The 14,410-nt window shown below is 35.2% G+C and overlaps 1 protein-coding gene across 1 annotated transcript in view; it reads right to left on the bottom strand.

Moving 5' to 3' along the window:
• Positions 1–223: 223 nt before the first annotated feature.
• The window catches only part of LOC121382700 (LIM/homeobox protein Lhx9-like), a 62,541-nt gene continuing 48,354 nt past the window's right edge, over positions 224–14,410 (bottom strand). Inside the window, exons 4-5 of the mRNA XM_041512240.1 lie at positions 12,182–12,387; positions 224–1,933 (exon numbers count right to left, since the gene is read on the bottom strand). Coding sequence (XP_041368174.1) covers positions 1,658–1,933; positions 12,182–12,387 — 482 coding nt within the window. The 3' untranslated portion in view covers positions 224–1,657. The remainder of the gene's footprint in view (positions 1,934–12,181; positions 12,388–14,410) is intronic.

Below are 14,410 nucleotides of genomic sequence, written 5' to 3'. Positions count from 1 at the left end.
GTCACATATACAATGAAAAATATTCTTAAATAGTATAGTTAATATAAATGTAACGTGGAATAATCTTTGCGTATAATATGTATTTAAATACTTTTTTTTATCATTTTTAATTTCAGACATTTTAAATAGAATATTTATTCACCGTTACATAATAAAAATCGCAAAATATATTTTAAGATATGTTAAAACTTGACCAAATTATCCTCCCTTATTTATGAAAACCTGCATAAAAGAACAGAGACAATCTCTTTTTGTAAAAATTATAATACGTTAATTAGAGAAAACATGTTTTCTGAAATATCATAAGGGATGAATGGTAAAGCCTTTTGATGGGTTACGATAAACAGATTTTCATTTTTGTATAAATAAATAATCATCGAAGCTTGTGCGAGGTTCTTTACAGATACGAACTAGCACAGGATGAAGCAGAATAATAATAATGATAAAAATAATACACGTGAGATCGTTCAGTTTTGTTTTACAATATATCTACAAAACACAGGTTCAGATATAGCACTTTGACAACAGTGAAACAAGAAGCGAAAACATGACAAACAACAATCAATCACTGATCGTCAGAATTCGAAACCAATAGTTACGTAATTCCGAAAATAAATTTCAGTCGAAGATACCAGCCACGCCACTATGTTTCTAATCAAGAAGGAAACATGTGACGTTCAGCACTGTGTTTTATCTTTTCATGGAATGCGTATTGTTGTACCTCGGATGTCTGAGGTATAGCAATATTTTTCACTTCCTTGCTTGACAATTCGAGTACATTGTAACATGGTAAGTTTAGTTGCACACACTGCACGGACTACACGTGCCACAGCTGTGCGATGAACACAAATCCGTGTCTCTGAGGTGGGGACGGTTTTAAGACTCTTCACCAGACGCATGTTCGTGGTGTCGTAAATGTGGATGACCATTAGACAGTTGTTTGAGACATTTCCCGTGCACCAGTCAGAAAAGAAATTGACAAATAAACAACAAAGCACACTTAGACGTTAGAAGGTCAGTCTGCGATCGAAGAATGAATATATTATGAAGATCCAAAGCGTAGTTGTTTTATAAACGTCTTCAAGGATCCCGCGTGATGTTTGGCTCTATGGTGCATATCCTTGCGGATCGGTGAAAAGTGTTTTGTTGTATCACGATGTCCTTGCGAATCTGTCAAAGACCGCTTGGCTGTACATTTTACACATGTAAAGATCCCTTATAGCTGTTCGTTGTTCTGTGGCTATTTTTACGTAGTTCTTATAATGTTTAGTTGTACGATGTACGTTATGGGTGTCTTTTGAGATCCATGAAATAGTTCTCATATGTATATTGGATGCGTCAGGCTTCTTCGTAAAGCGTATGGTCTTATACATTATATTATATATATGTGGTATCGCTGAAGATCCGCTGTATAGCTTTTGATCGAATGACGCGTATCTTTCGAGATGCGTCATATAATTTAAGCTTCTGTAATGGGTGTCTTTGAGCACGTGTCATGCGGTGTTTGACCCATTAATGACTGTCTTAGAGAATCGACTGGAAAACACAATAGTCCAAGTTGACTTTGCTTCAAGTCTTGTACCACTGTACGTTTCCAAACCAAGTCCAGACGACAGGATATCAAATCAGTTAAGAGCGCCACCTGGTGCATGTTCTTTTAGTTTATAGACGCAATGGAGTTTGAGAAGAGGTCTGAAATGCTGTTAGTGTTTTGATCCGTGTCCAGTGACGGGGTGTGCAGGTCCGACAGGGAGGGACTGGAGCTGATGTCGGACAACCCGGGCGACTGGTCCTGTGTGAGGTCGTGCATGGATGAAGAGTCGTCCATCTTCTCTCCGTCTGTCCCACCTTGACCTTGGTCGTCCTTTCCCTGGTCCTGCTGCTGTTTGAGTAAGTTTCGGCGGTATTTCGCTCTGGCGTTTTGAAACCACACCTGTAAAGAAATACAAAACAAATAACTACGTATTTATTTAGTATATATTTATCAACTTTACAAAAAATTGAAAATAACGAGTGTAGTCAGAAATTAAAGAAAAGCTAAATATTATATAATACTAATAAACACACAAATAAATACACACACAAAAAAAAAAAAAAAAAAAAAAAAAATAATAATAATAAAGTACGTACTTGTATGAAATGAAATGAAACTACGATCAATGCACAAATATTTTTACATTCAATATACACTGTACACACACACACGACGCGCGCGCGCGTGTGTGTGTGTGTGTACAATACATGAATACATGTTTAATTTAATTTAATTCACATGTTTAAATGGGAAAAATAAAATAACAGAAATTTCCTGACGAAAAAGGTCTGTTTTCTGTTCTAAAAGTCACACACGAATATCGTACAACATATTTTATTCTATGTAAAAACGCCTAAACCAGAATGTGAAGGTTACAGCAGTAATTCGATCTACTGATATCTTAAATAATGTCCTGGCACGTTATTTTATTGTCTACTTAATCGCTTTAATATTAACGTCACTGCCCTCACGTTTGTCACGTATGGAGTCTTTCTAAGTTTCTAACTGAGTACAGAAACGACCATTAATGTTGTATCTATTTTCGTGGTATAATATGACTTTCACATAAAGTCCCAGTACTATTTGTAATAGTGTACGCTGTTCTAACAGTGATACCATGGTTAGCGGAAGGTAGCTTTGTCCGATACACATCACACAGGAATAAAATACAAACAAATTAATTAATTTGTATTAACAAGATTCAACCACAATCAGCCGAAATAAACTAATAATTTGACGTTTTCCCCATGCGATAATTTTTAAAACAACCAAAATCCAGAAACAAAACACACACACACACACACACATATATATATATATAAATACAATTTAAAAAATTGCTTCTGGCAGGAAGGGTTCCTGATATATATAAGCAATGTTTTAAATTGTATTTAAAATCATAAATAAATAAAATAAATAAACAGATAGATAGATAAATTAATAAATAAATAATTATATTAAAAACATTTTAATATCACCAACAAACTGCATGTTTTTAATATGACTCCCAAACTAAAATCTGCTATGTCTAGAAGTATTTATGTTGGTATTATTATCGCCATTCCCCAGGCGACAATGACCATGTCAAGCTTGTGGTGTCTTGAGATCTTTGTCTTACAATTCTGTTACATGTACATATAAATTAAATATTAAAATATGGTGTTTTCATAGGTGTAAATTATGCACAAATGTTGCTACTATCATTCATAAAACTGTAATTTTCATCCTATCAAAATATGCGTTTAAAAGAAGTAATGCTGTAAAATGCCAGTTTTTTTGTGTGTGCAGAAGTGCCCTTCTCGTCTCCACCTCCCCCGTCCCCACAAACATCTGTAGCCACCAATATATGCGTCGAATCAAAGAAGGGTAATCGTTGGGTGTGCACTCCATCGGAGGTGTCATTTGTATTAAAATTGATATTACTTTCATGGACGCCGTAGCCATTTCCACTCTAGATTACTCACCAAGCTTTGCTCCCATCACTACCACACCACCCCCACGTCCGACGACTTTATTCAAGGTGACGGCAATGCTTAGTTTAGAACTAAAACAGTGTTACTGTTTCGTACATATGCTCTACTAATTTCACAAGTCGTATTTCGTTTAAATGCCTATCCTTTGAGGCGGGATGTTGCGGCTATACGAGTGTCAGCCATTATATATGCACAATAATAGAAACCGGCGACAAGTGCGCGGCGCACTGTGAAGGACACCACATACCCACCCACAGGCTTTGATACAGGTATGTATTTTTACACCACTCAGTTTCGCGAGATAAACACACTTCTTAACAGAACAAGAATAAGACCGCTGTTGGTGCAAGTTGTTGAGTCACCTACTGAATGCAGCATTCAGGAAATGTTATACAATAATGTAAGATGCGAGGCGTGGACCAGTACTCGTAAAACTACTGTGTATCATTATACCACACATCACCACACACCAGCCCGAAACCACAACATTTACAATAGAAATACAGCAGTGATCCAATGATCCGTCTTATTACGGCAACACCCATCCCAGTTTCCAAATCCCAAAGCATTCTTCTCCAAGGTTAATTGTTTTAACTAGTTCATTGTTACCCTGTACTAGTTCATTTGCCATGTATCCGTGAATTATTAAACTGTATTCGTTAATTGCTGCCCTGTGCTTGTTCAGTTGCCATGTATCCGTTCATTGTTATCAGGTATCCGATAATTATCACCCTGTATCCGTTCAGTGTTGCCCTGAAGCCGTTCGCTGTTGCCTTATGCTAGTTTATTTATTGATGTCATGAATCAGTTTTTGACATCCAATAGCCGATTATTAATTAATTAATATACTCTAGTGGTGTCGTTGAACAAACAAACCCTTTTTTAAATATCCGTTTATTGTTTACAAGTATTTGTTCACTGCTGCCCTATTCTGGTTCAGTTGCCATGTTTCGGTTCATTGTTGCTTTGTATCAGTTTATCATTGCCATGTATCCGTTCATTGTTGCTTTATTGTTGCCATGTATCCGTTCATTGTTGCTTTATTGTTGCCATGCATCAGTTTATTGTTGCTTTATTGTTGCCATTTATCCGTTTATTGTTGCCATGTATCCGTTCATTGTTGCTTTATTGCTGGCATGTATCCGTTCGTTGTTACTTTGTATTAGTTTATTGTTGCCGTGTATCCGTTCATTGTTACTTTGTGTGAACTTATTGATTCCCTGTATTAGTTTAATATATCAGATATCAGATAATCATTACCCTATAGCAATTCATAACGTTGACCCTTGTTGCTTAGTACCGATCCATTGTTCAAAACGTGTAAGTAATTTGTTTTGAGATATATTAATCTCTTTTTACCTCTTTATTATGAAGTTGGAAGAGTACATCGTAAGTTAGCAAACTTGTTCTCTGCCCTTTTGGTCTTTGTGGAATGAAATATTTGTTGAGTGAAAATTCAATAAACTGTTGTCTAGACCTAGGGCAAACACAAAATGTAGACTAACAATGTAACAAATTAATGTTACTGTGCTTATATAACGTTATTACAGATTTATACAAAATGTAGACTAACAATGTAACAAATTAATGTTACTGTGCTTATATAACGTTATTACAGATTTATACAAAATGTAGACTAACAATGTAACAAATTAATGTTACTGTGCTTATATAACGTTATTACAGATTTATACAAAATGTAGACTAACAATGTAACAAATTAATGTTACTGTGCTTATATAACGTTATTACAGATTTATACAAATTGAAATTTAAGTCCACACACTTCAAGTTTTTAAGTGCGAATCAAGGTCTCGTAGTTGTAAAATGTTAACGTGTGAACATGGTTTTGGAGAATAGTATCTAATATCAAACCTACTTCAAATAGTTTGAGACATTTTCACAGTAAGATAAAACTGTAGAATATTGTGAAGACGAGACCAGGTAGAACGTAGCATTCTACCACATGGAACTCATGACGGGAACACTGATTCCACACGTGAAAGAATGTAATGTCGAAAAACAAAACCGTTAAACACTGTGTTAATCAGTCTTTTGTCAAAACGACAGTCCTGAGGTTTTGGCGACTGTTGAGGTGATGTCGACCAACAAAGACTTTTGTAATGACTGCAAGTACATATTAATATATGTTTTCTAAATAAAATATTAATGGTTGTATAGTAAACATTTTTCTGGTTGTTCTAATGTTAGCACTGATTCAAGAAACTTCGTTTTATTGCATCAAATTCAGTTTGTGCTACTTACAATATTAGGACGACCAGAAACGTACTGAATATACAAACAGTAATAAATGTAAAAAGAAAATATATTTAATATGCAATACTAGTCGTTACAAAATGTTATTAGTCAAAAACATCTTACAATACAACAAACTCATAATAGTCCGTTTAAACATTATTAGTATTTTTTACTATACAAATGAAGGAAAATTAGAACAAATTAAATAAAAACACAAGCAAAGATGTGGTACAAGGCTACACATACATTTAAAGCATTTCTGCGGAAATATTCGTTAATTTGACATTTTGTATACAATATAAATTATATTAACAGTTGTTGGAACACAACAGAACATATTTGTATAATTATTATATATTAATGAAGTACACGTATAGGTATGTGAAAATATTCTTTCTCGTTTTTCTCGTTTTCCTTTTCAATTTTTTTCCCTTAATTCTAAAACTATGTATATATTAAAAGTTCGATTATAATAAATCATTTGAAAGACCATTGATAGTATCCTGTTAGTATTGATGAACTATATTTATAACACTATAATAATAATAATAATAATAATAATAATATAGTAGGCTGAATACTGAATCACTGCATTGCACGCATGACTTATTATTACTTTAAATTTACTTCCCAATAGCCGTACTGGGGTGTAAATAAAATATCCAGGCATTCATTCATTCATTAAACTTACCAATTTACAGAATTTCTTCAGAACAGTCGAAAATAACTTCAACCAGCCAACTATATTATTATTATTATTATTATTATTATTATTATTATTATAAATACTAAATAATTATCATACTGTATATCATCATTATTAAAATAATTTTCGTATAATAATCATAAAAATAATAATAGTAATAATAATAATAATAATAATAATAATACAAAATAATAATAATAAATATATATTATTATTATTATTATTAATATTATTATTATTATCTAAACTGGTCTATCCATGATGGATTATAAACTGTAGTTGTTAATATTTTATATAGCTCATCTGTTTTTACCTTTTATAACAAAAAGTAGTTCTATGATTAATCTATATAATTTATGCACACATAATTTCCTGTGACAATATTATGATATATATCGACAAGATTTACGGGGTGTATCTTACTGCACAATAATTCGTGTAACACCACATCAATATTTAGCTTTTAGTTTTATTTATGTATTATCTTTACATCCAATTGCGGTTAAACCAGGATATCTTGTTCACACATCTCGGCTATCTCTCCAGGGCGGAGACTACTAGACACTGATGGTTAGTAATAATGATAGTCCGTTTGGGTCAAAATGGAACCGATGAATTGGCCTGTAACTCTATAATGAATAAGTTTTCTAAATTTTAATTTTACATACCTGTGATATTTGTATGTTTTACACAGCTCTTTACACTGTATGGTAAATCAATTTTTAAATGTTTATATTAATGTTGATCATCATTTAAATTACGCCTTTATCTGAGTTTGACACCCAATAGCCGATGTATTTTTCGTGCTAGGGTATCGTTAAACATTCATTCATTCATTCATTCATTCTGCAATAAATAATGCTAAAATTCATATAAAACATATTACTAAGTTGTACAAAAAATGTCAATTTAGGTAAAAATATTCCGTACTAAAATTATATATCCAGGTGCAGCTGTCTATGTGGCATCGTTGTATTAAACATTACATTTAATCTATACCTTTTCTTTTAAAATTGACTTTTTTAATTTGTTGTAGAAAATGTCATGCGACTTGGTATTCGTTTAAAACTGAATAATAATAATAATAATAATAATAATAATAATAGTTTATGCAACTGTTTAACAGTATTCATTATAAAGTTGAGTACCAATCCATCGGTTCCCATTTGACGGAAACAAACTTAATTGTAGTGAGTTAAATCACAGTACTTGACCTACTCCTCTGCTGTGAGTTGTGCACATACATTCAAAGCGTATCCAGGAGGGTGAACAATCGCGATCGCTAGCTAGACTGGTTTTTTTACGCCTAACGTTGGATTGATATGATATGATAGACGACGATGGTACCAGTCAAATAGTTCGCAAGCGCTCGGCCTCCTAAAGACGCCATCGTTTGGAGCCGATACAGGGGAACGAACTTGACACCTTTCGGTTTAAAACCTGATGGTCTGACCACTGGGCCATCGAGATCCACATTGTTACTGTGCCAAACCAGAGAGTTCTGTGTCAAAGTTCGAGGTAGCCGTCAAATATTTACGGAGTAAAAACAACCGCGGATATGATTGGTAGTGGTATCTGATATTGATTATTTGTGAAAATACTATTATCTATTCCCAGTAAATTAATATACTTTTATATAGTACACAATTGTATGTGGTACGCACTAGACGTTGATACCAGTACAGAGTACAATACAAAAATAAATATATAACTGCGATTTTCTGCCACAATGAGAGTTGCTAATAAAAACTTTCTCTAAAAGTTTTAAATGCCACGTGACGCACTAGTTTTAGAGGTAGATTAAATGTGAGATGTCACACTTCTTATACATGTATTTCCTGGGTGTGTTGATATGCTGCTTGCAGTTTTATTTTAAAATGTTAACATTATCGGCAATGGGACTTCATATGGTCCAATAAAACCATCAAATCTTATGATGCACACGAATAAACTTCTCTACCTGTGGTATTTGTCAATGCATAGGAAAACTCAAAAGTTGGTAAACGCAAATAATCAAACGTGATAGGGCACGGGGAAAATGTCAGCATAGCACCACTGGGACCCCAAGCGTGTCCGGAACTATAGAAAATTTATATTTTAACTTCATAAGTGTTGGAACCAATATTTGACAAGCGCGAATAGCGTTGGGTATATAGACTTACCAGTTGATAGATATAAAGATCCGCCCACCTCGTCAGTTTTCGCACCTGTCCTTAAAGGTGTTATCTCGGCTTTATTTGCACTAAATATGGGGACAAAGTGATGAAGAAATATTTATATTGCTCGACCACCAATTGTGCTAAGCTTAAAAATAGATTCACTGTAAACGTTTTAAAAAATTAATTTAGTTTAATTGTGATATTGTTTAAATCAATCAACCAAATTTTGTTTTATCTGTGCAGTTTTGATATTTTATTTGTAAACGATGAAGTGGATAGGATTTTAAATTTTTATTACTGACATTTTTATTTAAATTTAAATAAATAAATACATAAACAGACAAACGAATATAGACAACAACGCAGAAATACCGACAGAAAAGAATGCATTAATAAAAAATAATCAATAATAAACAATAAATAAATAAATAAATAAACAAATCAGACAGACACACAGAGATACAGACAGACAAAAATAAATACATTAATAAAAAAGTAAATAAATATATACATGCACATGAATAAAACAGATACAAAATAAGTAAAATACAAACAAATAATAATAATAATAAAAAAAAATTAAAAAAATGCAGATTTTTTGGCTGTCTGTATGTCTCTCTTATTTTTAAGAATGAAAGACGCGTTATAAATTACAAATCATATTTAATTTATTTGTTCCCTTCCGATATTACTATTAAAACTAGTGAATGACTTGGGTAGCACTAATTCTCTCTCTCTCTCTCTCTCTCTCTCTCTCTCTCTCTCTCTCTCTCTCTCTCTCTCTCTCTCTCTCTCTCTCTCTCTCTCTCCTTTAGCTATTTGGGCTGGAGGGATGTTCTATTCTTTTTACTCACATGATTTGCCATTTTACTTGATGTCTCAAAATTATTTTTCACAATTTAAATTTAATAAAATATAATATGCTATAAAACGCCTTAAAAGTTCAATAAATTTACATATTATATCTTTAAATTTTGCACTTGAAATATGCTCTATAACCAATCGTCACGATTTTCCAAACTTCGTCATAAAATTTCATAAAAGGTATTTACATGAAATCAACCAAGTAAGTAGTCATGGCGATTTTCCAATCATTACGAACGTTCGGAAAGTTACTACCATTTTAGGTAATCTGCGACCATTTTCGTAAAAAATAATTTGGCCAAGAGGAGACAACACCTTTAAATTGCGGGGATCAACGGAATACATGGGAGGGTAATAGACCCATTCACGCAGATGTCAAAACAGTTTCACTACGGCGTGAGTCCGCGCTTTGAGTCAACACCCAGAAGTGCTGTTTAGGCACAAACAGAAAAATATTGGTGACAAAAAAGGACTGAAAGCTTGTCACGGCTACCGAGTGCAAGTCGTCCACACGTATATAAACGGGTATTGTGCCCGCCGAATCCCGCGCTCATTCGCCGCTACCGCCGGTGTAAAGAGATACTGATCAAACACCACTGTATACAGAACGCACAGAGTGGGCTTTGGGAATAGTCAAGTGTCCTACAACGTGTGGTCCGGGGAAGTGGAGACAATTGCAGAACCCTGCTCCGTACCCGTGGAAAACACGGCCCGATACTAGCTGGGTCATGTGAGGTTTGTTTTCGCTAAATGTCAGCCGCAACAATAGAAAACTAACAAGTAGCACAAATATCGCCCGCTGTCACCTGTGCGTTCTCAAAGTGCGGAGGAAAATAGGAACGACTCTTTCTCTCTTTTTTGCGTACTCCCGTCCCATAAATGTGATCGACCCGAAGTTTAAAGCAAGCGGTGGAGTGGTCATACGATCACGTAGCGTCAGTGTGTCAGCGTGTCTTTAATGCTAACACAAACATAATTATTATTGCAAATAATGTTACTTCATTTTTAAAATAAAACTGATATAAATGTATCAATACACCCAGACACTGCACATACAAGGTGTGGTAATTTACATTCTATATACCTGCAAACATTGGGGGCGTCACGTGGCATATAAAAGATTTCAAATATGTTTGATTAGCAATTATCTTTTTTCTTCTTCCTGGAAGCCGTAGTTACATTTATTATTTTACATACATCATATCATTTCCGGTTTGAATCTATGATGTACATTTCATAACAACTGTACACGAAAAAAAAATCTAATTATTGAAAATAGATAATAGTTTTTGGACAAATAAACACTGTTATATATTACTACCAATCAAAGATGCAGTTATTTTTTTTCAAAAGGTGAACTTGGAACTACGACACGGAAGTTCCTCATTTAGCACGACAAATACATATAAAAAGTTAAAGTTTGTTTTATTTAACGACACCACAAGAGCACACTGATTTATTAATCATCGGCTATTGGATGTCAAACATTTGGTAATTTTGACATACAGTCTTAGAGCAAAGGATATTTAATATGCACCATTCCACAGACAGGATATCATATACCACGGCCTTTGATATACCAGTCGTGGGACGACAAATAGTCAAATACATCATGTACTTTATTGTGGTTTTTTTTTAAGGTAAACACTGCTTAAAACTCGACTGTGTCTAACATAAACAAATGTTTAAAAAAATATAAAACCTATAATGTCTTGACTTTGTCTTCCTCAAAGTTTGTAGATGTTAACAACGCTTTATACAAACGTCACATCAGACTATTTTAATTTGCTAAAGTGTGGACTTTAAACATTTAAGGCCCAAAAGACACCGGGTCGGAGTCGGAGTCTGGCGAGTATGGTGCCAGTCCAAAATGAAACGCATTGAATCGAATGTGACAAAACACACCGCGTCAGATCTGGCAACAGACGTCATAGAACATGCGCTATATTTTCACACCGCCAGACTGGCAGCTGCACAATGTTCGAACCTTACTAATTCATTTTTCTTAATAACCAACAGGAAAGATATATATTAATCCATATGGATTTCTTATACTTATTGTTGATATTTGTAGAAGGAAATTTATCTAAATATATGAACGCAAAAATATATATTGATGGCACGTTACAGTTACAGACCCAGGCGTCAAAATAGACCAGACATGACATCTGTGCCACACTCGCCAGACCCAGACCCGGTGTGTTTTGGGCCTTATTATCCACATAGTTCAAGATATTCAGGGAAATATAACCAGTATGACACACGTGTGTCATAATGATTTCACGTGCACAACGAATGACATGATTTTGGGAAAGGACGTCATAACTTCATGCGGTCTTAGATCGATGTGATCGCTCACCGAAATGACGTTCCGTCGTCTCTTTCTAGTTACATTAGAAACGTTTTAACATGGTTCAAGCTTGTTATTCATAAAAAGTTATATTTGGGATAATATGGATAATAAAGCAATTATTACACTCGTATGTGAATCGTACTGATTTTACGAAACTCGTGTCAGGATTCATGTATTACCCTCGCTCGGGTAATACATGAATCCTGACACTGGTTTCGTAAAATCAGTACGACACATTAGCTCCTATAATAATCTCTCTTTAGAAGCACGAGTAGAGATTCTGACAGGTTTACAAGGCGCGGGTGCCAGCACCAAGATATCCGTGAAGCTCACCTGAAGGACTCGTTTTGATAATCCTGTCTTCTGCGCCAGCTGTTTGAGGTCCTTGGCGTCCGGGTTGTGGTTGAGGGCGAAGTACGACTTCATGGTCCGGAGTTGGTGGTGTTTGAATGACGTGCGCACCCTCTTCTGGCGAGCGCTCTGGTGTTGGTAGTCATCGCGGTCCATCACTTCACCTGGACGGTCGGGGTTCTCCATAACTAGTGGAAGAAAACACATGCTACTTGTTTATAATGTCCATCTGATACAAAAATAATAACGACACTGTGATACTAAGTGTCTTGTAGTACATGTATACACTTCATAAAGGAAGGGATGGGATAAGGGGCAGTCTCAAACACTACATTTGTTAAAGAAGGGGAGGTGATGGAAGGGGACAAGGGCGGCATCAGCCACTGCATTTGCTAAAGAAAAGGAGATGAGGGAAGGGGACAAGGGTGTGTTTCAGCTAATACATACTTTTGTTAAATGAGAGGCGAAAAGAGAGTAAAGGAGACAGGAGTGGTGTATCGACCAATATGTCATCGATCGAAACATACATATTTTATTGATTTTAAAGTAAAACAACATTGTGTTTTTTGGTGTTTTTACGTTCTGTGCGTGTGTATGCGGGCACGTATGTGTGTATGTATGAACGTGCTAATCGACTAATATGATGTAGTAAAGTCTGCTGTATGTATTACTGAACCTAATGAATACGAATATTTGTTTAGAAGTATACACAACTATTAAAAGTATCCCCAAAACACACGCATGTATTTACACACACAATTAATATGAAGTGTCATGTCAAATAACGTACATTTATCATCTTATACTAATAAGTATCCGTCTGTTTGTCTTTCAAAACGTGCAGCGAACGTTTTGTTTAACGACACCACTAGAGCACATTGATTAAATAATCATCGGCTATTAGATGTCAAACATTTGGTAATTTTCACACGTAGTCATCAGAGGAAACCCGCTACATTTTTGCTAATGCATCAAGTGATCTTTTATATGCACTTTCCCACAGAAAGGAAAGCACATACCACAGCTTTTGTCCAGTTGCAATGCACTGGTTAGGACGAGAGAAAAAAAAACTAGCAGTGGTGGAAATCAAACAAGTTGTTCCATCAGTAAAGCATATAATAATACATGTTAATGTTATATTAATAATAACACTCCGATAACTTCACCAAGACGATAACGAAACGCTCGTGTCAGCCATGAATATTCGAACCGGCGGAATGCTAATGTCCTGGGGGCTGCCGCTGCCCATTGTGAAGCCCGTCTCTCGAGTTACCGTTCGTCGTTTACTAATTATGAATAAAAATCAATTTGCAAACACTGAGATTATGACGAGAAATGCAATCCGGCGGCCATCGCGCCGGAAACGGAGGACCTCAAAGATGTGTGGATATCAAATTGAGCTAATAAAGCCGAGACCGATGCGATCCAGACTCGACGCGGGGATGAGGCTGTCAGGTGGCGGCCCGAGCGCGCGGCTGATTGACAGCAGGCCCACGTAAGTAATGAGGGCAAACTGACGGAATTACCGACAAACTCTGTATCGGTTTCCACGCGAGCCAAACTTTGTTAGATTCATTCATCCACGCGTGCAGAAGAAGTGCATGGTCATTATTATCATCACTGTTATTTATGTAGTCGTCGTCATGATCATTATCATGATCATTATCATGATCATCATGATCATCATGATCACCACCATCATCATCATCATCATCATCGATCGTCATTATCATCATCATAATCGTTAACACCATTCACTTCATCATCAAATTCACCATCATCATCATCATCATCAACGTCATCACCAACATCATCATAATCATTATCACCTTCGTCATCAATCATCATTGTTCTCATCATCACCACCACCACCACCACCACCACCATTACAACCATCTCAACCCAGTTGAGCTGCATAATTATTTTCAATATCGCATCATAATAATCACCATCGTCGTTGTCGTCGTAGTTTCCCACTTACTATACAAGACATATTAAAAGCATTTAAGGCTGGCATTTAGAATGGTTGTTTTATCGCCGAAATCATCAAATAGTATCTGATAAAAAGGCAAATTGAATTTGAAGTGTATAATAGAGCCTTTGATAAATCCAGCAGTACACTCCTCTTCAGCCAAAGTAAGCAAACGCAAACTCCTACAGGTCTTTTTGTGAACGTTTAACGACAGAAAGAAACTGCTAACGTTTGCGGAA

Source organism: Gigantopelta aegis, chromosome 10 (genome assembly GCF_016097555.1).
Source record: "Gigantopelta aegis isolate Gae_Host chromosome 10, Gae_host_genome, whole genome shotgun sequence".
In the NCBI taxonomy this organism is placed as follows: Eukaryota; Metazoa; Mollusca; class Gastropoda; order Neomphalida; family Peltospiridae; genus Gigantopelta; species Gigantopelta aegis.
The sequence above is the reverse complement of the archived record's forward strand: the minus strand, read 5'-3'. Positions and strand labels throughout refer to the sequence as shown.